Below are 26781 nucleotides of genomic sequence, written 5' to 3' on the forward strand. Positions count from 1 at the left end.
CTCCTTTTCTTACTGTCAAGCACTGAGAATAGTTGAAGAGCGCGCTGTCTAACAAACAGTTTTTGTTTTATTTTGAAGCTCACTATTTTTCTCGTTTATAAATTGTTTTAAAAGCACAGTATATAAATAATTATTAGCCAAAAACACATTAAGTATATCATTATTTTTTTTCTTAGCAATGAAGATCTGTTTTTTTACAGTGACAAGACATTTAAAACTTAAAATCCATTGATGACAATACTGTTGAATCATTGTTTTTAAAACCTGATAGTCACAATCAACACAGAGATGAAAAAATGATTCTATGTCATCATAGACTCTCAGTTAACAATCATTACTTGCCAACACATACTTCTTCTAACATAGATTTCTGAAGATCTCTTATTAATACAGACCATCCTGTCAACACAGACCATTGGTGGTTTGACTGTATGCACTTTTTATATCTGTGTATTGTTTTAATATCATATTATGTTGTGTGTACTTTTGAGAATATTTTTATTGATTTTGTTTTCACATATTCATATACATATATTTTACATTTCAATGATATAATATGATTCACCAAAATATTGCTAATACCTGAATGTAATATATGCAAATAAAAGAAAAATAGCCAATTGTTTAAGCTTTTGGGTTTTTACTTTTGAAAATATTGGATAGTTAAAATCTTTATTGCTTACAAGAGTATATTTTGTGACCCTATGTCTGTCCGTATGTCTACGTAAAAAATGGATTACGAAGTGGTTAGTAGACGAGGAGATGACAGTATAGTGATGGCATGGCTAAGTGGTTAACACATCAAACAAGTAATCAAAGGATCACTAGCTGGGTAGGTTTAAACCCTGTTGGGGACAAGCCTTTGTTCCCTTGAGCAAGAAACTTTACTCATTGCTCAGTACTAGTTGTGTAGAAAAGAAATATTATAGTTAGGACATGAAGAATTGTTACTGTCATCTACATGTATGACTTTATACAGAATTTATTTTTTAGTTTGATTTTGTAGGGAAATATAAGCTTGTAGACACTCTCCAATCTATTCCTGGAACCAACCAGAACAGAGTAAAATGGTAGTGTAAAGTTTCTCGCTAAAAGAAACAGTGGCTTGCCCCTGACATTGTTAGAACCCACATGGCTAGCAATCCTTGAGTTACAAGTCCAATGAGTTAACCACTGGGCCATACTGCCAAGCTGCTCGACAGTCACCTTTAATTGTATTTTGATTTAGGATTTTTTGTAGATAAAATAATAAATTAACAGACAATATTTTAGCAGACGACAATTTTCCCAACATGCAAAAGGTTCAAATATGAACAAGGAATTCTATTCCAATGTGGCCCTTTGTTTGCTGAAGCTGTAAAAGATAAAACCAGATTAATGGGCAATATCCTGTATAAGATTGTTCATAACTTCACATGATATTGATTGACAAAATACATTATTAAGCAATATGTGGGTATTTTAATTATTTCTGCATATTTCAAAACAGGAAAATTTACTAACTTGAATGGATATTGAAAAAAACATGTCAAAGTTTTTATATATCAATAAAACATGAAAAAAAAATCAGCAAGAAAATTAGATAATTTCATTTTATTGAATAATATAAATGGAACAAGGAGGCAAGATACATTTTGTGAACATACATAACACAGTTATAACATATAAATATGAGGAAACTTATTAAAAGGAGAAACATATACATTGTATAATTATTATATAATGAACACACCCAGTATAAAACTTGTTACAGACTATTGAGTTAAAGGCCCATTATGTCTCAGATATGCTTTTATTTTTATTTCTGAAAACCTTTCTAATTTTTGGTAATTTGTTACAGAACCCCCCCCCAAAAAACAAAAAAAAAAACAAAACAAAAACAAACAAAATAACCCCAAAAAACCAACAAAAAAACTACTAACATGATCTAAATTTTGTATAAAAACATTATTAAACAGGTGTTTGAGATTTCTAGAAATAAAAAAAAAATGGATTTCTGAAGCATAATATGCCTTTAACATCAGAAAGGGTCAATGAGTACAGAGATGAAAATTTATACAAACTTATTAAGATAGTTCAAACCATGCCTTATCAGACCTGACCCCCTTGAGCCACTGTGACATTTATAATCGCAATAAATTAATGCCACCGTTATAAAGCCAATCCCTTCGCATGCAGTTCCCATACAATGCAAACAAACTCTACACTGTTGGCTACCTAATTTTAGCATTTTTAATATCTGAACTTCCTTAATTTACAAATGGACTGTTCCATATTCAAAGAAGTCCATAATATAAATTCAGCAGGGTTAATGGGGTGTCATCATACAACACGGGAACAATATCTTATCAATCTCTACAATATAACAAGTCTCTATTGTATTATAGGTTTTGAAAATATAAATTACCCTTTACTTCTATAGAACTTTATACTGTATTTTAGGTATTGCGAACATGCATTGAAAATGAAATGAAAATGGCAAGACTTTGTTACCAGTACAGATTTAAAGTAGCCCACATGTCAGTGCACTTTGATTTTAAGCTGCATGCCTACAGATGAGCATAAATATTTCCAGAAAATCAAACTTATATACTCAGATTCTAAGAAAAGAAAAAGATTCAAGTAACAATTAACATGTTATGTGCGAGTAATGATTGATTTTGCAGTATTTATCACCATATTTCTACTGTGTGACTAACACAATTAGGGCTATTTTTGCATATTTTGAGCTATTTTTGGTAGTTAAAGTGGATTGTTAGTGTCATTTGCAATGTGCATGTTACTTTATTTGTTCACTACACAGTATTTTACTGCTAAATACATTTGTAATAATATTCATGAAACTTAGCATGAATCTGAGGGCATGCTGCTTTAATTGGCACTAGAAAGATAAGCATTTAAATAAAGGCAGCAATGGTACAAACTATACACATGTATATATTTTCTATATAACTAACTAACATTATAACGAAATTTAACATATAACTAGAAACACACAATTTTATTAAAAAAACAAACAATAAAAACAGATTATAAAAACAAAGAACATATTTTGGCTAAACCAATGGGAAGACATAGCAAAGAATATTGCAGATGTCAAAAAAAAAGGGTTTAAAAATTATTCATATTTTAAAAAAAAAATAAGAATGCTTTGGGTCCCTTTCAAACTATATTTTTAAATAAATGAATCTAGCTACAGTTTTTTTTTTGCCCCCCTAGGCTAGAAGATCATAAAAATCAACCCCTAAACAGCCCTCTTACAAAAGCCCAAAGTTTGGGCCCGTTTGGCGGGTGGCTGTTGTAGAAGGGGGGACTGTTGCTTGGAGGGGTTTTAAATAAAATCAAATTAGGCCTATAAATTGTTGAATAAAGTATGTAGCTTTGCCCCCAGAATAGTGCAGATGATATGGTCTGCATAAAAACCCAACAAATTTTTCAAATATCCGTCAAATCCAATATAAAAATATTTGGATTTTAAGGGTATTGTTTTTATTTTTTTCTAATTGAAAATAATTGTAAAAAACACATGGACCTATAATTTTCATGCGCAGGCCTGGTCTTAGATCCATGGCTGGTCGCAAAAACATTATGTGGTTTTGTCATGGCACGGCTCATATTTGTCTGCAATGATGGTATGGTAATTTACAGGCTAAAAATTACAAAACAATATTTCAGTTCATACTTATCCAAACATATATATATGTAAAAAAACGAATTTTTGATGAATTTTAATGGATATTTGCTTTATTTTTCATTATTGCCAAGACCATTATGGGATAAAAAATCTTAACATTTATGAAATTATAAATAATATTTCAAAATGAAAAATAACAACAAAGTAATCTTATTTTGATTTAAAAATAATACTGGAATACTAAAATAACAACAATTATTTTAAAATAGCTACCATTTAATGATTTATTACTTAAAACAAAGAAAAAAAATCAAATTTATACACAAAAAAAATACAGAAAAAAATGCAGTGCTTACTTTTGCTAAAGGGTATAAATTCACATTGAACTTGCTGATGTCAGTTCAATACTTATCTAGTTTTATTAAAATCATATTTAAAAAACAAACAGTTATGAATATTAAAATATTAAAACATAGTGACAACAGATTTTAATATTTTTTACTGTACATTTAGGCAGTTATTGCTTTACAACTATTGAATTATAAATAAACATTGTACATATACCTTACATGGAGAAATAATAATAAACATTTACAGCACCAAGTAGCCACAAATTTTATATTCTAGGCATACATGTATTATATGTTAAAGACACTTTATAATTTAAACAGCCAGAATCTGCTTATAATAAGTATGTCATTACCCTATGTTTGTATAATGCAAATGACGTCACACCTTGCCATACAATTTTCACGGAGTGGCAAAAGCGGCACAGTTATGTAATAAAAGATATATTTGTAATGAAGAGGATACAAATGACGTCACATCAAATTATAAATATGCACGGCAGTGCCATACAATTTCCACAGGAGTCGCAAAAGCGGCATGGGTAAGTGATAAAAGATATATTTGGTATGAAGAGTACACTGAGCATAATTACAAAATTCACACTAATTCTTTCTTGTTATGTGACATAGTATATCAATAATCTTGCAAGATCGGACATGGATTAAGTCGTCATGCAGCAAGATTTGTGATATCGTCACATTCCGAATTTACGTGTGTCCCGTTTTAAAAATAAATGATATGATCTTATACCTGAATTTAATGGAAACACTTTGTCATACCTGCATGTATAAAGAATGTCAGAATTGTTTTTTTGTTTTTGTTTTTTTTCAATTTGTTTTTTAAGTAACATATTCATTGTTAATTATTTATATTTACCACATCTTATTTGACATTATCAATTTAAAGTCAGTTATTAACAACTTAAAATGAAATCTTAGCATTTACATCACAATAGATTAGAACAAAACAGTTAATACATAAGCCTTTTTTTAAAAATAAATTTTAGTAACAACTGTTTAGAACAGAACAAGAACAGAACAAGAACAGATCTCTTCACTTCCTCCCAAGGTACATGGCAATACAACATGGGGTTAATAGTACTGTACATGCAAGATCTGAATTTTTTTCTTAATGACCAGTTTTTATTGGCAATACAGAGTACACATGATTATTATGATAAATACAACTTCGAACAAGATGTATGCATACAAATAATGCTTCCTGAGGATTATTCTGTATCAGCGAAAAGCTATCATACCTGTTACATTATTATATTGCAATAACCAAAAGGACATAGATATTTGTGTGCCCAGTCCCACTTATTTTGTTTTTTTTCAGCTGTTTACAAAGTTCATGGGGTCTGGCCAAATTTTAAAACATGGGGCCCTCTGGTGGGGTACACAAAAATGCTTTTTTGGCAAACCCCCCTGCCCGACTCAATTCTGTTGGCGAATAAATTTTTAGCACTTTAAATATCTAACTCCCTTAATCTAATGGACTGGTCCAAAATAAAAGCAGGGTAAGAAAAATGCATGCAAAAAAACTCCTGCAGGTTCCTGGTATGTGCTCATAAACAGATACGATAGCTCAATGCTGATGCAACAATATTCATATTTTTAACATCTTGTCATTTTTCTCTTTCATGATAACACACTTTTATGCATGTACATCCAGCAACAAGAACTGTCTATTTTCCGTTCTTTACTCTCCTGCCATTTTGGCAATTCAATGCCTTTGCTGCATTCCCGTTTATGATTTTTCCGTTCACTTTAATGTTGTCATTTCCATTCCATTCTTTTTCATCCTCGATATCCTCGGTGTCTGATTCTTCACCGGAATCCTCCGAGTCACTCCGGACATCTTCGACCTGATATAAATTTATGAAAATAGTATTTGTACTGTTACTATAATAAGTATAGGTTAGAATTTATCAGTATGTATTTACAAAATAAAATTGGTTAGGTGGGGAAAAGCCGCGCGACCAATTTCATTTTGTTAATACATACTAATAAATTTTTTAACCAGCTTAATGTTTTAAATTATTTTTAAAAACAGTTGATTAACTAGACTGATTAACAGTTTGCCGATTTACCAAAGTAAATGTGTTACGATTCATCTGAAATACTGCAATCCTATTGGACAAAAAATAATTTCAATCTCTACAATATATAATATTATGATCTTGATCAAACAAGATTTTTATGCATTATTTAATCAATACTCATGGACAGACTAAATTAAACCCAGATTTTGCATTATTCATTAACTCTCATAAATAAACCAAGATTTTTAATTTTTAATTAACTCATAAATTATTAACAAACTAAATCAAGAATTTACATTTTGACACTCATAAGCAGACTTAATCAAATGTGACCCTCGTGTGACACATAACCCTAAAAATTCTCACAACATATTTTGACCAAAGACAACAATAAATTATAAAATTTAATATTGTATTGTAAACATTTTTTATATATAATATTACAAATTCTCATGTTTTTTGTGTGTCTAAAATCATGCAGAGAGAAGAATCTAAGGTCTTTTGGTGCCAAAAAATTCCCCAGAAAAGTCATGATAATATTATGTTCTTTACAGTGCCAGAGTTAAATTATCTCCCCCCCCCCCCCCCCAAAAAAAAACATCAACAATTTTTACAGTACATACATTGCCTTTGACCATTTTTCTGTAGACGATTCTGAAGATTAGGTAAGTCCATATAAAATGTAGCACCAGCAGAACGCACAGGAAGAAGTTGAAGAACTGATGAGCCCCAAATGTTGAATCTATTAACTTGATGGTGAATGGTTCAACCAAAGTACAATACAACACACTGAAAATATACCAGAAATTTATTTAAAGCTGCATGCATAAAAACCCCAACAAAGTCAAACATGTAATAAATGCAATAAGAAGTAATAATTGTGCAAATATTCATAATCAATGCTTACCATACAGGCCTCGACATTAGCGGTGGTCCGTTGGTCCGAGACCACCTGATTTTGGCAAGGACCACCTAATTTTAAAATGCACTGGTCCGTCGGACCACTTGAATTTTCTGGTTTGTGCAAGGCTCTTTTGGGAGAATGGCGATTTTGTCAAAAACATGTTATATATATTTGTTTAAAACCATTTGTCCTATGAACATGTATATGGTTCATTAATAGATTAATCTGATAAGTTAAAGAAGGTCTTAAATCATCAATAACTTTCATTTTAAGTCGCTAAAATTTTGTCTATGCAAGTTAAAAGAGTTAAGAATTTGTGATATTAAGCTAGGTACAAATTGCATTCAAATGATGCTAGTAATGATGCATCGTCGGATTACCACGGTGGAACCTTTAATATTTATGTTATGTTACATGTTAAACACACGTGGGTATCCGACGATGGTAATTATGATATTGTATGGGATACCGTATGAACTTTCAATTTCATATACATGAATAATGGCAGCAAACTAAAGGAACTTGAGAAATACATCAAGTTATTTGCTAGTTATCTTTATTTCAACTTTTTAACGCTAAGAGATCCATTTTTCCAGAGTTAAAATTACTTTTTTTTAAATTTTTGATAAAAGGTTAAAAATACTCAATGTAAAAAATAAATATCAACCAACAAGCAACGGGGCGGTAAAAATTCTGTATTCATAATAAATCTGTGAGAAAAATAAGCTAAACTATAGTTATATATAAAGTTGTTTTTATTTTTTATCCTTTAGATATTTCCTTGTTTTAAGATAATTTATTAGTTTTTATTAAATTGTTAATCTATAAAAGATACATGTAATTATCATGATTATAAGACGTACCACGTATCAGCAATGTATATTTGAATAACAGTAAGAAAAAAACCCAGACACAAATGGTTTCACTATTCCCTAACTTGAGTTGAGACAGAAATCACTTCAATATATAAGTTAACACAAATAAGAGCCCTGTTGTGTATTTTTGAATGAGCTATGAAAAAACAACAACAAATAACTTCACGACAGAATACCTACTAACTTGCTCTCAGATAAAAATATATATCTAAAATGTCTGTTTTCTTTAAAGCTTAATAATACATCTTTGTCATCAATTTTAAGCATACTTTTTTCTAAACTTACAGTAAACTGATATAATAATAATAATTGACCACTTGACTTCTGGAAGGACCACCTTAATTTCAAATCTAGTGGTCCGGCTTACCACCTGATAAAAAAGTTAGCGTCGAGGCCTGCCATAAATACTCAGTGATAAGACGCATATCTTATTTCAAAGTAGGGAATGCGTCTTATAAATGAGATTAAAGGAGTAACTAAAGAAATCTTAAATCTGATTCATTTTAAGACCGAAAATAGGCATTCCAAGTCATTGGCGATCACCCACTGATAAAGATATCTCTCATTTGTATAACCAAATAATATCTCCTTAAGTTAAGACAGCTGGATATCTCATAGAAATCAATGCCTTGTAACATTTCACTATAACAAAACATAAAACAGCACAAAAAGGTAAAAGAAATATGGAAAGGCCATGGTTGTATTTTGTAATCAACATATAACTTAATGCACAACTTTAGTGTCATGAATTTATCCAATTATTGAAAAGAGCCACTGCCACTTATTCTGGCACATGATCTTTATGGGTTCAGATTAGGTCTAAACTCTTAAAAAATTGACCTGGTTATCTTTAGTGGTGTAAATAACCAAAAACTCTTATGAAAAAAATTGACCTGATTATAAAATTGACCTGGTTATCTATAGTAAAATGATTCAAATAACCTCTAAACTGACCTGTTTCTCTTTAGTGGTTCAAACCATTACCAAATGATTTAGTTATCATTAGTATCTCAAATAACCTCTAAACCCTTACCACTATGTCGTAGATTAAATGATTTAATAAGTATGTTCATTGTTAATCAAGTAAAAAAAGTTGTAAAAAAACTTAAGATTACTTACAAAAATGGATATATAATAAGTCTGGACAACACCCACACCAACAGGAATATACCAAAGAAGATATCTGTTGCTGCTTTATTCTTGGCATAAATGGACATCTTGGCAAGCTGTAAAATAGGGTGATCAAATTGTCAATGTAAAATTATCAAATTTTGTCACCAATAAATAAGACTTTGAGTAAAAAAACAAACTGTCATAAAAATATGGAAAAAAAATATGAATGTACAGGTTACAATTTAAAAGGTGGCTACTTTTACTTTAAAATCCAAAGTATCCGATAAGTTAAAATAAAAACATAAACACTTACAGCAAGCCAGGTATCTGCTGCATCGTGAACAACAAGGACGAGTGTTCCTACACGAACAAAATTGAGAACCCACGAGAAATACATCAACACAATCGTGGCAAAATGATGTATTATCATCTCCTTGAAGTCCTGTATGGATAAACATTACAGATGTCAAGTGAAATGGTGTAAAGTGTAATGTAAAACTATTTCATTTGTGTATAAATGTAATGTAAAATCTTATCATTGGTGTACAGATGTACATTAAATGAAAAAATCCTATCATTGGTGTTCAGGTGTCATGCAAGATTGCATATCATTTTTAAATGTACCTTTTGTTTAAATTATAAAACAGCTGTAGATTTAACATTTATATTATAGAGTATAAATTTAATGTAAAGTAAAAAAGGCTGTACAATAGAAAAAAAGTAAAAAAGGCTGTATAGAAATAGAAATTACATATGTCTTGTTAACAACATACACACAAGTTCTGTTTAAAACAGCTATAGTAATCAATAGATGTCTCACTGAGTGTAAGGGTAGTTTTAATGTATATTATTATAAAATAGCTGAACAACAATGTAGCTTCAAACACTTTACACATTTTCTACACAAATAGATCAACATAAACAAATATAAATTCCACTGATTAATCTTTTAGACAAAACTTGCAAAATATAATGATTATGGTTAGGGAACAAAATTAGAGTTCATATTGACCTTGTGATTATGGTCAAACAAAATATTGATATATAAATATTGACTTGTGATATGAAAAACAACTAGGATACATGCATCGCTTCATGTTAATACAATAAATGTAAGAAGCATACTTTTACCATGAAAACAAAACTTGAGAACATATCTTGCTCTATGGTAAGATAGTAAAAATTAGGTCCATATACCTTGTTTTTATGGTATTTATGATATTAGGTAACCAAAAAAAATTAGGTTAAATAAATTTTATTTATGGCTAGACGAAAAAAATTATAGTACCTGTAAGTACCTTGTATTTATGGTCAGAGAATAAAATTAGGGTTACGTATATACCTTGTGTTTATGGATATAGAATAATATTAGGGTACATACCTTGTATCTATGGTAACAGATTTAAAAAAATAGGGTACATACCTTGCGTTTATGGTCAGAGAATAGAGTAAATACAAGACTCCAGTAGAAAGCAAGTTCTATCATATAGTGCCAATACATGTCATTACTAACATGCTGAAATATACCAAAGTACAGATGTCAATTGAATAATCATTTACAAATAAACCCAAAGTACAGATTTGATTGATTAATGATTTTCAAATATACCTAAAGTACAGATGTTGATTGATTAATCATTTTTAAATAAACCTAAAGTACAGATGTTGATTGATTAATCATTTTTAAATATACCTAAAGTACAGATGTTGATTGATTAATCATTTTTAAATATACCTAAAGTACAGATGTTGATTGATTAATCATTTTTAAATAAACCTAAAGTACAGATATTGATTGATTAATAATTTTTAAATATACCAAAGTACAGATGTTGATTGATCAATCATTTTCAAATATATCAAAGTCCAGATGTCACTGATCAAGAAATCATATTAAAATATATTCAAGTTCATGTACAGATGATTGATAAATCATTTTCAAATATAACGAAATACAGATGCCTTTATATGGGTAAATCAAATCAAGTAAGTTGTTGAAATAAAGGGAAAATATATAAAGATGTATTTGATAGATGTAAGTACATTATTTTCAAATAAATTTAATAACAGATGTGATTATTTGATAGATCTGTTCCTGTGAGATGCTGAAACAAATCAAAAGTACAGATGTCCATAAATTAATTTATAAATAATTAGTGCAGATGTGATTTTATTTGACAAATCATTTCCAGTATTAACCTTAAAAATAACAATGTACAGAGGGCATTGATTGATAAATCATTTTAACTATAACAAAGTACAAATAATTCCATTTCAAGAATGTTCTGAAAACAATGAGACTGAGTTAAGATATATTTGTTTTTTAAATAAATGTTGAGTGCAAAAGCCTTTGTTTTAAAGATAAATATTATATATCATTATATATGTATGTGAACATTTGGATGAAACTAAAACAAAACAAAAGTACAGATGCAATTCATTTATAAATTATGTCCATATTGGGAGTATTATTTGATAAATCAATTCCAGCAATGAGCTAAAATATCAAAATACTGTACAGCTGCCATTGATTGATATATTATTTCTGAATGTACCAGAGTATAGATACATAAATGCCAATGATAAGCTGAAACAATGCAAGAGTACATGATTATGGCTTTAATTTATAAATAATTTCCAAAAATACTATTAAAAATGATAATTTGTTAAAGCTGTCCAAGTCCGATCTTAATTTCAAAGTACAGATCTCTAGGGGTTGTTTTTTTTTTCATTATATCAAATTAGTACAGTGTACTGGTTAGTTCATATTGTCACCTTAGTGCAGTAACAGGTTAAGTCCTTCTAAATTAAATAGGAGTTAAACAGTTATTGCACTAAGGTGTATAAAACAGCATCCATTTGGTAACATATAGTTATAAAACTAATATTTAATTTAATGTACAGTATTCTTTATTAAAAGTCTGAAACAAAGGGGTAACTACCTGTATTGGCCAATTTCTCCAACACTCAATAGTGCTCCAAAAATATTCTTTCTGAAATAAAAAATGGCAAAACTTATTGACATTCATGTTTTCAGTAAATTTACTATATAATATATAACCAAAATATCATTTTGATATTCAAACCATACAAATTTTGTCATAAAGCATTACATGGAAAAGAAATCATTGTAATTATGTTAAACGTAACATCCAAGTGCCTAATATTTCATAACATGTTGCCGTGGAAACAAGAATCCAAAAAGAATGACTGCTATAATGAAAAATGTATGTGACATACAATGTTTGGTCTGCGTGTTCATGTGCTTTTATAAGTGATACACTTGAAAGGCATGACCAAAGAGCTTTTGCTTACATGTTGCCATGGTAACAAGAGTTTAAGAACAATGACCTACATTTTATGAAATTTGAAAATGGGACCTTTTACTTTCCTATGATTTTTGTTTGGTCAAAATGTTCTCAACAATGTACAGAGATTTTCTGCATAGAAATTGCCTGCTTACACTTTGAGAACACAGCTAGATTATTTCATACTTTCTTCCTGGTGAAAAGTCACTATTACAAAGTTGTTTTATTTTTCATATACATGTATAATCATAATATCAAAGTGTTTTTTTTTTGGAAGAAAACAAAAACAGTCTTCACCTTTTGAATAATAAGGGACTTCTAAGGTTTTTACAAGGTTTTCATTTGACTTGACCTACTGACCTATATGACATTTAATAATAGGTGACAACCTTGACCTTCACTATTCATTTATATATATGTACATGTATATTCTCTACAGCTTCTTGTTATTTTTTTTGAAATCTGATCCATAGCAGCGAGTGTTGACGAGTGTTGTTTTTGTTCCCATGGCAACCAGCGTTCTGCACGCTATTAAGAATTATACTATATGGATTCATGCACGGATATTTTCTACAAAGTTTTATCAACATAAACCATTTGGTATTTTAAACATGTATAAGAAAGCTGCTAAACAGTGGTAAGCAATTGTAATAACTCTAATGTACACTCTTTGCCAGGCGAGTTAAAATATGTTAGCATGTAACAAATTAGGCGATGACTGGAGTTAAAAATAAAGCTTAACTAAAGTTTTAACCATTATACTTACTTGCCATAAATACGTCATGCCGTAGAAGAAAAATGCTGTGTAGAATAATAGGTGCCAACTATATAAAAAGATAAAATGTGAATTAAGGACGTGAAGGAAATAAAAGGAACGGTAAATGATAGTGCATTGGTATAGAAAATGTCCGTAAAGATAATCGGCAATGTCCGTAATTCTAACACTATCGGAATTTTTTCTATATAAACAAAGAAGGCCCGAAGCGTGCATTATTCTACAACAATGCACTCGCCGTTCTTATTATCTCCCTGTGTATTTTCACATTGAGGGCGCCATTTTGTTTGAAAAATCTGATAAATAAAAACAATTTTTTGTCGAATTTTGTTGTGAAAACTATCTAGAATCAAAGAAATTATTCTAACTAAGAAAATAAATCCGAACACCAATATCTTTTATTCAGTCGTTAACGCTGTACAGACGTTTAAAGTGTTGTTTACGTGACGTCACAATGTAGCGCCAAACAGCACGTGCAAAACAATCAAATCAAGTACGCTATTTTAATGTCGCAAACGAGTTAAGTTTTACATTTATTTCAGTTTCAATAATTTGTATTTCGCTTCAAAAATTATAGTGAAATAAAATAAACAAACAAAGTTTTATCAACGTTTTCAAAATTCGTTATTCTCAAAATGTTTTTACACACGGTAGATTTAACGACAGTTTTTTTCAACCCACTGGAACAGCCTTAAAAGAACGTTTCTATTGGAAACTCTGAGGCAAAAACAAATTAAACAACCAAACATAAAGTCCAACTTTATTATAATAATCATATTTTTCTTGACGTGTTAGAATGGAAATAGATATTAATTCTTCGTGCATTAATGTATAATAATGCACGTTTTTCGTTCAAATGCTTTGTAATTAATCACTCAGGCCTATCGGCCTTCGTGATTATATTACTACGCATTTGAACTCAAATCGTGCTTTATTCTACAACAATGCACTCAGAATTGACATCTATTTCCTAAATATAAACGTTAATTTCCGTAAGATATCTACGTAAACAAATGGTTGCTGGCGCTGAAAATCTGATTGGTAGCGTTTATCTTTACATATATTGCACGGAAACTGCCGATAATCGTTACGGGAACCATATGTGCAAATTAAATTAAATCAAATTATGTAACTAAATGATAACAAAATATCATCGAAGGATAACGAATGACTTGACAACTGAAAGAATGAACCGGTGATCCTCTTTCAGCAAGGAATTCAGGCAGACGACATACTGCTCTTTGTGTTTCAACATCTTTTTATCAGTCCTCTTCTTACATAACATTTAATTCACTTTGGATAATGACCAAAAACCAATTAGCCAGTATCATATTTTTTTGTGCTGATAATGGATACATGGATGGAAGTGGGTAGTTTTACTGTAGTGCGGCACTGCTAACCAATTCCCATAAGGAGTTGGTGCGTGTCGCTAACTTACCTCTGCAACTAGAGTCAATTTGCCCGCTTTATAAAGTGATTAAAGAAAGTCAACGGGGAAACAATTATATAGAGCATAAAATGTATTAATATTGTCATTGCTAAAATGATAAAGATAAAAATTAAGAGTTATTAGATAGATGTAAATAATTTTATTATGGCTGCAGTAAATAAATGTGTAATTGATTGACATATCTTGTATTATACATTTGTTAAAAAGTTTTCGACAGGTTATACGTCTCCATATGAATCATTTATAATCGTTTATGCTGGGCAAAATAACCTGCCAATATATTTATCATATAATTAATTATATACATGTATTTTTTACATGTATATATTTATTTAACATATAAAAACTATCATTGTCGTTATTGAGAACCATACCTGCACTCCCTGAACTTTTGTATTGGTGTTGGTGCGTCAACTTTTCGTCTCCTTCTGAACCAAACTTCAACCTGTTTCTCCGACATATCTATCTGTTTCGACAAAATCTGTAAAACGGTGTGTACTTTTCATTGAATATCAGTAAGACCGGTGTACACAATGATCAGGCATTCTAATCAATGGTAAACCAGTCTATAATAACCGGAAGTTACACTGCCATATCAAATCTGGCGCTGAATAAAACATGGGTAATAAAATGAATCGAATTTTCATGAAACGGAGAAAAGGAATCTCTTTCTTTCATATTATTTATGTATAAAGTATATACACTGAAAAGACGGTCGGAGATTTGAACATCAAAAAGTCTATTACCTCGCAGCTCGTGTTTTTACCGCGTGTCCAATTGGACATGAAAACATTTAAACTATGTGGAAGACTTGAAACGTCTTACAAGATCAATCGGAAAATTTGTAGCATAGATTTGCAAACAAAACCAATACATAATAAAGACGCATTTTGCAAAATCGACTTTTTACCGACAAAAGCACCAATAACAAAAAATAAATAAAATAAAATAACAACAGTACAATATTAGACAAACGATGATGTTATTTGATTTGTTTAATATTGAAACCAACTTAAATATCTTATCAGCACGTATGAGATACATAGTATGGTTCACACAAATGTGAAGAAATAATTGCCTTTCAAAACTATTTCAAGTTTCAAGTTTATTAAATATATCTCAGTATGTAATATACATTATAACCCAGTCTAGACAAGGACAATTCAACCTTGACACCGGGATTGTGACCTTGACACGAGGAATGAGTTAAATGCAAGTTGAAACAATTACGTTAATTGACTCCTCCAGGTTTTCTGTCTAGTCCCGGGAGAAATCAATCGATACACATCGCAGGCAGTATTGTAATTGGTTTGATACTGACTGCATTGGAAAGTGTGGCAATTTACTGCTAAACTCCTAATCACTTAAATATAATTATGGAAGCGAATAAACATATAAATTTCACCGTGATTAGGTTTAAAGATTTTATATCACTGTTTCATTTTGCCAGAGTAAAAACAAGGAATAAAAAATGTTAGTTGCTATGCCTAAAATAAAGCTTCATAAAATATAATATAAGAGGGCCGATCGCTAATGTTGTAAGAACTTGGGCCCAACCCTTTTGCTATTTGTTATTTCGAAATGTATATGTACATGTACATATTAGCAATAAAATATGATTAAACTAAAAATAAGAATGGAAAACTTAAAATGTGCGCTTGAAATGCCTAACTGGAATGCGTTTATCTTGCGAAGATCCCCCCGCTCCTTCACTTACAATACTAATGGTATTTCGGGTGAGCCCTTAAAACCGAGGTTCAATGTATTGGTTACCATACTCTACATCACGCATTTAAAAGAACCAGAGTCACATATGCAACTGGAGAATTGCTATACTAGTATTATGCATTACCCCGAAAATAGGAACAGTTAAAGACTTGTAATGCGTCGCAATATAGATTTTCGCACGTGTCAGTTAATAAATCGAAAGAAAGAGAATCGACCAACGTAAAAACTAAATGGTGACGCATCCAATACATGTATCTACATTTACTATTAGACACTATGCTTATATCAACGTTAAGTAAAATCTTAACAGTGACGCATCCAATTTCTTGCATGTCAGACAGGACTTTCTACCGTTTACACCGGTGCTAGAAAACCCTGTCTTACATCCCAATCCCCATGTAAGACAAGTCTCGTGCCTTTAATGACGTCATTGCCACGCGCCTTTTATGAATTGCGTTCTTCGGATGATGTCATTTAACGGTTATGAATGAAGTTGTAAGTTCATAGCTACTATACGAAAATAGTGCCTAATGAGAATATCAGTTTTCGTGATTTCTGTTCTGAAATTAATTGATATGAAATATGCAAGAAAAAGAACGAAACACTGGCTGTCGGCAGAGCCTCGTTACCATCGTAAACAGTTACCCTCGAGCTAGATATTCCAGTCTGTACCGGCAGCCAGTGTAACATTCTTATAGTATACATTAACTGTTAGACACCGCGCTTATATCAACATATAATCTGAACAGTGACGCATCCAATATCTACATAGACCCAGTGTTTTATGCGAACATGGTACACACATAAACTGTTAGACACGGTGCTTCTATCGACCTATAATCTGAACAGTGACGCATCCAATAGCTGTGGTTTACAATATTGTACAATCACCACATCCATAATCCACTATTCAGGAACTTTTCAATCATATTTGAAAATGAAATATTGCGCAAAAAGTATTACTGTTTCACATGCAAAAGTCTCTTTATGTAGAGTATACGTTGCCCTAGCAACATCAAAAACATAGACAAAAGATTTTTTTCCTGTTGCCACGAATATTGCTTTATTTTCATCATCACAGAACTGGATCGATTTGCAATTTCGTAGAAGACTTTATGATATTCAAAAAATTTATCCATCTGACAAAGCTATTATTTTCGTTATTGGTTTCCGTTTTGTTTTTATTGCCCATTTCGCTTTTTGGATAGTGCATTTTTAATGTATATAACAGAACAGGGCATATTAAAGATATTAATTTAGCAGGTGGTAAGTGTTCTTCTTGAATAATCTTGATTTTAAAAGACAGGAAAAGTTTGCATTATGACTCGCTAATAAATAAATAAATAAATAAATAAATAAATAAATAAAAGTGCCACGTACATTTTACTCGTATATTTTAATTCAAAACAAACCAACCTCATTTTCGGGAAACCAAAATTTAAATTTGCCATTCCGTTGCTTTCAATTACGAAAACTGCATAGTTTTCAAAGGACCTAGCAAAACCATGTTAAAATGTGACAGTGGGTATTTAATTTTGCAAGAATATGCAATAAAAATAGCGTATTTCTCGCCATCAAAACACAACTATTGAACTTCCGGTTTCAATTTACATGTTTTTTTTCAAAGAATAAAGAACATGTATTACATTTCTAGCTCCCTTTCTGCTTTTTCAATGTTTGCCATTACTTTTACCTTGATTTCATTTTTGCTGTATTTCTTGCTTTTATATGCTGTTTCTAAATCTTTATTGGGTGTAACGTGAGGTTTCTTTCTGTTCGGTACACCCAGCCAAATTGCAACAGGCACAACAAAAATTCTGTAAAATAACAAACAAACATACAACTCATAGCATAAACAGGAGACAGCAAATTAGTTACATTAATATTTGTTAAAAATTCGTACAGAGGGCTCACATTCGGATTACCTCGCCGTTTTCCGTAAAATGGCGGGAAATGACAATTCGAGCGGTTTGAATAACTATGGCATAATATTAGCCGCGCCATGACGAAACCAACTTAGTGTGTTTGCGACCAGCATGGAGCCAGACCAGCCTGCACATCCGCGCAGTCTGATCAGGATCCATGCTATTCGCTTACAAACATTATTACGATAGCGAACATCATGGATTCTGATCAGACTACGTGGATGCATAGGCTTGTCTGGATCCATGCTGGTCGCAAACGTACTATGTTGGTTTTGTCATGGCGCGGCTAATATGATTATCACAAAGGCCTACACAATCAATACCGAATAAGGAATTACTTATACATGTGTACACGATACTGTGCAGTAAAAAACGGCGCAGTGCCTCATTAGCATATTATATAAATGGCCAGCTAATATGTAATTCATATGCATGTATTTGTTGTCAAAGAGAGATACGGCTCATTTGCATATTGAAAAATGTCATTTTGACTGTATACATTTGGTTAACAAAACATTCGGCATTATTTATCCATTCATTTCTTACATGGACCTCAAGTTACTTTACTTTGGCCAAATTTCTGACCAGCAATATGCCTTTTATCTTTGAAAGGCATAATTGTAACAACAACAATTTGTACTATTAGGCAAAGCCTATACAATTTAAACATGGGTGTGCCACTTTAAATATATAATACATCTGATCGAAAATAGTGCATTTTAATGGTTTAAGGACATAAAATCTAATACCACGAGAAAATGGTTGATTTTTCTTTTGATTGGGTTTTTATGTCGCACCAACACTATAATTGTCATATGGCGACTTTGCAGCTTTAATCATAATGGCGAAAGGAGACCTTAGGTGCACGAAGGGGCACCTGGTTTAACAGTACATTTTATGGGTGCTTCAAGTCACGTGAGTAACAACGGTTTCTGCACCAAGTCCTTTATAAAATATACAAATAAATCACTTTTTGGGCCATAACTACTTACGTTTCAACTAAATATCGGACACCAATAAGAACCACGCCCAGGAGAAGGGCCCAATGTATGTCTTTTAGGTCTGGAAGATAAATATTTGCTCCCGGCTTGTTAACAAGATCTTTCCATCCCCAGCTCCTGTTTGCTGGAAACCAGAACGCTTCATCCCAGAATGCAATTGGCCAACTTGACGCCATTTGTTTGGTCTTTAAATTCGAATACTAAAAGTAATAAAAAAAAAGATAATTATTATTGCATTCGTGCGACGGAATATCTCATGATGTTTCAGCAATATTATTCCGACGAGGAGTTCCTGAGAGAAGTAAATGTGCCATTAATTACAATGTCAAAGGCCCACTATTCCTAACAAATGCTTGTATTCTTATTTCTCAAAAGCTTTTTGATATTGGTGTACTTTTATAGTATCCAAAAAGTTGCCATTGGCCACTTATATGAACCATCTTTTTTATCTGTTGGTTTTTGGCAATTAGTACAGTTATAGTGAACAATCATTAGTCAAAATACTACTTTGCTTTCATTTTGCTATTTTTTATGTCAAATTATTTCACATTTTTCTAACACCATTATTAAGACAATACATGAGCCGTGTCATGACAAAACCAAAATAATGGGTTTGCGACCATCATGGATCCAGACCAGCCTGCGCATCCGCGCAGTCTGATCAGGATCCATGCTGTTCGCTAACAAACCCTATAAAAAGTTGAGAAAGTGATAGCGAACAGCATGGATCCTGATCAGACTGCGCGGATGCGCAGGCTGGTCTGGATCCATGCTGGTCGCAAACCCATTATGTTGGTTTTGTCGTGACGCGGCTCACATGTACAATGATAACTGGTTTCATCGATATTGAAAGATAGAAGAAAATTAGCGTGGTAATCATTTAAAAATAATTGTCGCGATTTATATCGTCACTTCTTTAAACTATAATTAACACATGTGTTGTAACTATTTTCTTAGAAACATGTTTCAGATGTTGCCAGTGGATCTCCAGCTTTTACAAGACATACGTGGACAACTGTACATAAACAATAGACAAAACTGATGTAGAAATAAATATTGTTTAAACCAAACAATGGACAAACAAAGGACACCGGCATTAATCGGATCCATAAATTTTCCCTTTCTATACAACATACATGTAGTTCATATATTTTAATATTAACACTACACCTGTTTCATATAAAGATGACAGTCTAGGAAAGTTGGTCAGCCAAAAGTATTGAACTTATTTAGAATAGTATGATGTGCATGCTTCTGGCACTTTTTGTTTAGAAATAATCATTTTGCTCGTGTAATTTGTTACCTGAATGTTATTATTTGTTTCTTAACAATGAGCAATAGGAACCCATTTTTCATAATGATGATATTATAGATTATTAAGAGTTTCCGTATTTCTGAAAAAGAGCCCTTCTAATAGCAAAGTTTTAGTTCAGAAAATGTCCATAACTCATAAACGGCACAGTAAATTTTTTTTTGTAAATTTTGCATACAGGTGACATTTAAGGCATATAACTGTTGTCAATTTTACAGTTCCTTACACAGTGCCAAATAGGAGTGGTCTCCCTTAATCGCGAGGCGTGATTATCACGGACACACAATTCCATAATACGTAATTTGGTTTTCAGATGAGACATAAAAGAGCAGCACAGCATAGACCTATATGGCAGTTTCCATAGCCCTGATAATTGGGCGGATATTCTTTTTTTCTAGCGCATGTGTAAAACGGTGATGTTTGACATTATTGTTTTAAAATTTAAGTGTCTTTTTACAAGCCACAAAAATGTTTAGTCATGAGGTGTTACCCTAAATTTAAAACAAACGCAGTCGTTTTATCTTACCGTCGGATGTTTTAGGTCGTCGGCATTCTTAAGAATGTACATACATGGAGATGTCAACTTTGAGACCTCTGAGTAATATTATATGAATAATAGATGAATATGAACTTGTAACATAAAAAACAGTTTGCTATTTAACTAAGATTTTATCATATTTCATAATTCAAAAATAATTTTGGTAACAATTTACATGCAAGAACTATTATAGCTTCGGAATGCTGAGGCAATTTGGGTTATATTATACGTTACTATAATATCCCACTGAGAATCGTTTTAAAACCATCAACAGCACCACGGATTTATATTTGTAATATAAATCCGTGACAGCACTTAAATGTAGGATCGTATTTATAAAAAAAAAATTATTACAAAAATGAATATTTAAATTATATTTGGTAAACATATTTGGATATATCATATATTTTAGTTTTTGTTTTTTGTTGTTTTTTGTTGTTGTAGTTTTCTGTTGCTGTTGTTTTTATGTTTTGTTTTGTTTTTGTTTGTTTTTTTTTTTTTTTTTTTGGGGGGGGGGGTCAAGATACGTTACCAACAGATACGCTCGTACATCATTTGCGGTTACATAACATGTAAAAAGTATGGCTATTTTTACCAATATCTTGATAATGTCTTACTTAATAAATCGGGAAAAAATAATAAAAGAACAACATATTCAATCAATAACGGTAAACTGTAATATTTACTGTTAAGTCGTGCCGCCCAATACGGACTTGTTCTGAGGTTCAGATAACTTCCTGAAATCCTGATTTTATTTGTAGCTTACGCCTAGGAAGTACATTTTACATAGAAGAAAACGCACGTGATCAGTGAATCATGTGAAATTTTGCGCGTGTCATTCAAAGCACATAATACAACACATAGGTTGATTTCAAATATCCTTGTAAATTCGTATTTTAAAATGTAGTTTTATCTAACTTACCACACGAAATGCTGTGTTAGCCTTACTAATCGCTGTACTTTTAAACAAGAATTACATTAATGACAAAATTCCAAGAATTCAAAGAACTAGTCGGCTGTTCAAGCTCGGTAAATCAATGGTTTCCATGTTTTAATACGGACGAAAATCCTTTTATCAGTGTTTATCATCGAGTATAGTAAGAAAACCTGATAACATCCTGGTTGCAATACGAGATGATAATCCTTTGATGACAACGACTTAATAACTTCCGGGCACACTGCGCATATCTCAAGTAGTGATAATATAAACATGTGCGCTTACAGCACGTCCGGGTACAAAATGGCTTGTTTTCTATCAGTAAACTATAATATCACAGACATGTTAAATATTCGGTTATTTAAATGTCAAAGATAGTAACGTTTAATGTCATCACGTCACAAAAAAATAAAAATAGACAATGCAACAAGAAATTACATTTTAAACTCCTTTATACGAGTACTGTAACTTTATAAATTCAAATTCATGACATATAACAGAAAAATAATGTTTGAAGACTATTAATAAAAGCCAAAGTACTACGTTAATAATGCAGGAAGTTGTATTAGGGGTAATAAAGAGTCCGGGATGCGGGGTTTAGTGGGACTTCAGATTTATATTATACATGTATATAGAGTTCAGATAACAGATTTTTCACCTGTTATAATAATATCAATTATCCGTGTCCTCTTCTTATCTTTAAGCACCGACTATTTCTATTAATTAACATCTTTAAAAAATTCACTCCCTCCGAGTGACAGTTACCCAAGGCGTTGACTTATGAATTAGCCCCCTTAGGCAAGATCGATCTATTCGATTTTATCACGATAAAAAAAAAACGTCTTCATTTAACGTACTGATATGACATTAAATGTATTACGATGTATTTACTGATAAAAAGGTGGCACTTGTCAGTCAAACTGTGTTAACACATGAGACACATGATAAAACACCATAAACTATCACTGAATGATTTGCAAGGATGGTTAAAAAATACCTTAAAATAAACCATGTATATATGCATAGTATTTAGATAAATCTACCGCCCATTAGTACCATGTGAGTATTTTATCTGTTAAGGACCATAGACTGCATACTTGAAATTAAGTCTGAAATTGATTATTAAAATCATTCGATTTACATAAATATGGTCAAGACATGTGCTAAATATATAGAAATATTTTATATTAGGCTACACATCGATACCTATACTGGAACCCCCCCCCCCCCCCATCCCGATTTTCCCTCCAAAACAATATGGAAACTCATGTTTTAATGATATACAGAAGCCCTTATTAATTAATGCAGACACAAGGTGTAAAAAAGAAGGCGGGGGGGGGGGGGGTGTGAAGGCTATATTGTATAAAATGAAGTCAGTTACAACATTATTAAGTTATGAGCTCTACATATATGTACGTGTGCGTCTTTAATCAGTCTAGCATTTTTATAAGTCAAACTTTTTTTTTTAAATTTGCTGGTACTAACAACAAATTGATCACCAACGAGAGATGTGTTGGTTCCGCGCATGCGGAAGGTCTTAAGACGCTGGTTCTAGTCAAAGATGATAAAATATGCCAGTCGAGAAACTACATCATTACTGTACACACAGATTCAACAGACTTTCATGATATGTTAGAATGCAGAGGGCATTTTTATTATTCTACAAACTTGAAACTGCCACAATTATATTCGTTAAATTGGCGATATCTTCAGCTGAAAACAGATGTATCTACAGTAGGCCTTTATTACTAGCTGCTAAGTTTTTACAAACAATATGTAAATAACTTTACCTGTACAATAACTCACTAAGATATGTGATGTGATTCATAAAATGCGTGTAATGTAAACACCCACTCTTAATATGCCGGTATTTCTTGTTTCCATGAAATCTTATTTGCACAATGATAAACCATTATTATACTGTATGTGAATAAAATACCTGAATAAATGATAAATCCTGTAAATCCAGCTAATTTTTTGATAAACGCCTGGTTAATTTTACATCACCGAACATACACCATCAATACCATGACACACTTATGTTTGTGAACAGCTTCCTATTTATAAACATTACTGACTTAAACTTTCGATCCAATATCTTACACGCCTACAGCGCTATCCGCAAATTTGATATCGGTACGACATCTAGAGCAGTATAAAAATAGCATCTCTTGCGAGGGTTTATCAATAAGTTCAGAAACCCTGAAGCTCTGATTTTACTTGGGCTTTGCATACGTATTTCCCTACGCTTGAACGCTGACGCTCGGATTTTATGTCGGCTTTGTATATAGAGGATATTCAAGTTTTTTCTATAAATACATGATTTATTTTCATCGAGTGGTATGAAAATAAATATTTCATGAGTGGCGGTAGCCACGAGTGAAATATGGTAATTTTCATGCCACAAGATGAAAATAAATCATGTATTTATAGAAAAAACTTGAATTTTCTGTTTATTATGTACATTTTTCTCTTTTTTGCGATAAAATTTGAAAAACTTTCCCTTAAATTTTGTGTACTGGTAGAATTTAAAAGAAAGTAGTCCGGCAAGACACCAGTGAAAATACGGAAAATATGTTTCACTGCAGTGAAAAATAAATTTTTACAGTGAAAATACGGAAAATGAAAATACGCATTTTATTTCATCAATATTTCTCAATATTTCATTTATAAGTATATAATAAACAATCATACAGTACGTATGCTTGATAATTTTACAAGAATAGGGGGTTTCTTTGCAGTTATCATAAATAGGCAATATAAATAACAAATTTCGCAACCTTGCGAGGGTTTATCAATAACTTCGTAACCTTGACTTTTTACGCTGATGCTCTTCGGGTTTATATATAATACGTATTTCGGTACGCTAATTTTAAAAGAATAAGGAGTTTCTTTAAGGCAATAAAAATAAAGCACACTTGCGATGGTTTATCAATAAGTTCAGTAACCTTGATGTTTACTGTAACCCGGACAAATTCATTTCGGCTTTGTATAGAGTACATATTTCGGTACGCTCGATAATTTTAAAAGTAAAGGGTTTCTTTCAAGTTATCATTAATCAATATTTTATTTGTTATTTGAATTTTGTCCCAATGTATTAATTAATAACCTTCAGATTCAAGCAAATGTAGATTCGAGCTATTATCTCTGTGTCTACTGAGTATTGTAGTAATTTTGAAAGAATAAAATTTCTTCTTTTCTTTTTCTTCCCTATGAATATAAAGAAAGTTGATTATTGTACTAAAAATACTGGGAAATAACTTGTATAAGCAAATAAGCCAGGCCTAATTTCTGTTTGGTCCTGTGTCATTAAAATAAATCTGTTCCAAAACAACGAAAAACTGACAATAAAAACTAGCGTAGCCATATTTTTAAAGGAAATTCGTGTTAACCAAAAAAATAAAAAATGAATAAAAAATAGATAAATAAATAAATAACACATTTTGACACAAAAACATCTTTTGACGAAGAATGCGGATTGTAAGTACAATTGTGACAAATTTTCTAATTTTATCATTTGCTTCATAGTATATTCATTCTATGTTAACTTGAATAATTTGGTACAATGCTGTTATTTTCTTCTGCATTAAAATAATTGAAATCTGTGACAATATTTAATTGAAAATATTTTTGGCATTGCGGAAACCGTAATAACTATACTCTTACCTTCGGAGAACGTAATCTTGAAAATACAGACAGTTATCACTATCTAGGCTTAACTTTTGTCATCATCCGGATCTTTCATTAACGATCCTGTATGCTGTGATCAAAGTGAAACCAGTCAGTCAGTCAGTCAGTTGTTTATGCTTAATGAGGGTCCATCCGCCCGTAAGGGCACAAAATGCAGCTTGCGCTGTCGAGTACGGACCCCGGACATGTCACCAGTCATGCCCTTAAAGAGTTAATTTTGAAGCACAAAGTCGTGACAATTTACCTCCATGCAATTTCCACGGAGTATTAGCCAAAGATATGAATTTTGAGCAAAAAGTGGAACGGCGGTCAATGAGAACCTAAATGTACAGTAACCTGTGACAATAGGAAAGGTGTTTAGCCCTGAAAAGGTCTGTTTGTGCCAGCTATAGGCCTGCCTTTCAAGCCGTCTAACCGTGCTAGGGGCTCACGCACCCTAGCACACACATTAACATTAAAATTGGTACTAATGGATGGAATTCAAAATCTAGTAGAAAGAAAATTATAATGTATAAACTCTATTATAGATACTATTATTAGCCAGCTAACACTGGGTATAAACATCTATAACCTGTAGACTAATTAATGCATGTATTATCATTTATAAATTTAAATGCAATTCTCATCCATCAAAACTGTTAGTCTTTAAATACAGAAATGTTGTAAGTCACATTATATCCATATACATACACATGTATGCACATTACATTAATAATTTCCAAATTCCATTAAAAATAAAAATAGCATCCTATTGATATTAACATTGGTACTTGGATGGAATTCATAATCTTGTAGGAGGAAAACTATAATGTATAGTATAAAAGTAAAAAAAAATCTCAAATACAAACTGTAGTCTATATCATATAATAAAGATTGAGTTGTTTGAGTGTCTAAACATTAAATGCATATCTCTTACAGTGACAAATACTGTCCCTCTTTTAACCTTCCATTAGACTTTACTATATAACTAACTGCATATACATATATATCAGGTGTTTAAAATTGATAACTTCATGATGTTATCCTTTCTCTGTTTTAATATATGGACATGAGCACCTATATACATAGCTTCAATTTTCTACCTTTCATTTTTACCAAAGGTTATTTTATTAACAATTTATATACAAACACATAGAAAATAATAATTAGTTTCACATAGTGATTAGAAGATTCCTGTAGCAGAATACCTGTAGGTATGT

The 26781-nt window shown here is 31.5% G+C and overlaps 1 protein-coding gene across 7 annotated transcripts; it reads right to left on the reverse strand.

Moving 5' to 3' along the window:
* Window positions 1-5409: 5409 nt before the first annotated feature.
* On the reverse strand, window positions 5410-24003 carry LOC132752532 (ceramide synthase 2-like). Of its 7 annotated transcripts, none has more exons than XM_060742861.1 (11): window positions 23832-24003; window positions 19097-19290; window positions 17873-17996; window positions 14826-14932; window positions 12993-13050; window positions 11861-11911; window positions 10342-10434; window positions 9232-9360; window positions 8925-9031; window positions 6650-6815; window positions 5410-5849 (listed from the first exon to the last, which is right to left on the reverse strand). In XM_060742861.1, exons 2-11 carry the CDS (start codon window positions 19279-19281, stop codon window positions 5670-5672), a joined length of 1200 nt encoding a protein of 399 aa, XP_060598844.1. In that variant the 5' UTR covers window positions 19282-19290; window positions 23832-24003; the 3' UTR covers window positions 5410-5669. The 7 variants fall into 7 exon arrangements, with proteins under 7 accessions (XP_060598844.1, XP_060598839.1, XP_060598842.1 ...); XM_060742856.1 differs by having other exon boundaries at window positions 19097-19305; window positions 23832-24002; XM_060742859.1 differs by lacking the exon at window positions 23832-24003 and adding an exon at window positions 23683-23817 and having other exon boundaries at window positions 19097-19305.
* Window positions 24004-26781: the final 2778 nt, after the last annotated feature.

The sequence above is a fragment of the Ruditapes philippinarum genome, unplaced genomic scaffold (assembly GCF_026571515.1).
Source record: "Ruditapes philippinarum isolate M1 unplaced genomic scaffold, ASM2657151v2 ctg2907_1_1_1_1, whole genome shotgun sequence".
Classification (NCBI taxonomy): domain Eukaryota; kingdom Metazoa; phylum Mollusca; class Bivalvia; order Venerida; family Veneridae; genus Ruditapes; species Ruditapes philippinarum.

What these genes read in the sequence shown, in the direction of transcription:
- LOC132752532 (XM_060742855.1), bottom strand. Translation starts at nt 22,167, where the DNA reads ATGTTTATATTATCACTACTTGAGATATGCGCAGTGTGCCCGGAAGTT. An exon ending in GTCCGATATTTAGTTGAAAC is followed by an intron (nt 17,997 to 19,096) that starts GTAAGTAGTTAT and finishes GTTATTTTACAG; the next exon opens with AATTTTTGTTGTGCCTGTTG. An exon ending in CAGCAGATACCTGGCTTGCT is followed by an intron (nt 9,032 to 9,231) that starts GTAAGTGTTTAT and finishes CCTATTTTACAG; the next exon opens with CTTGCCAAGATGTCCATTTA.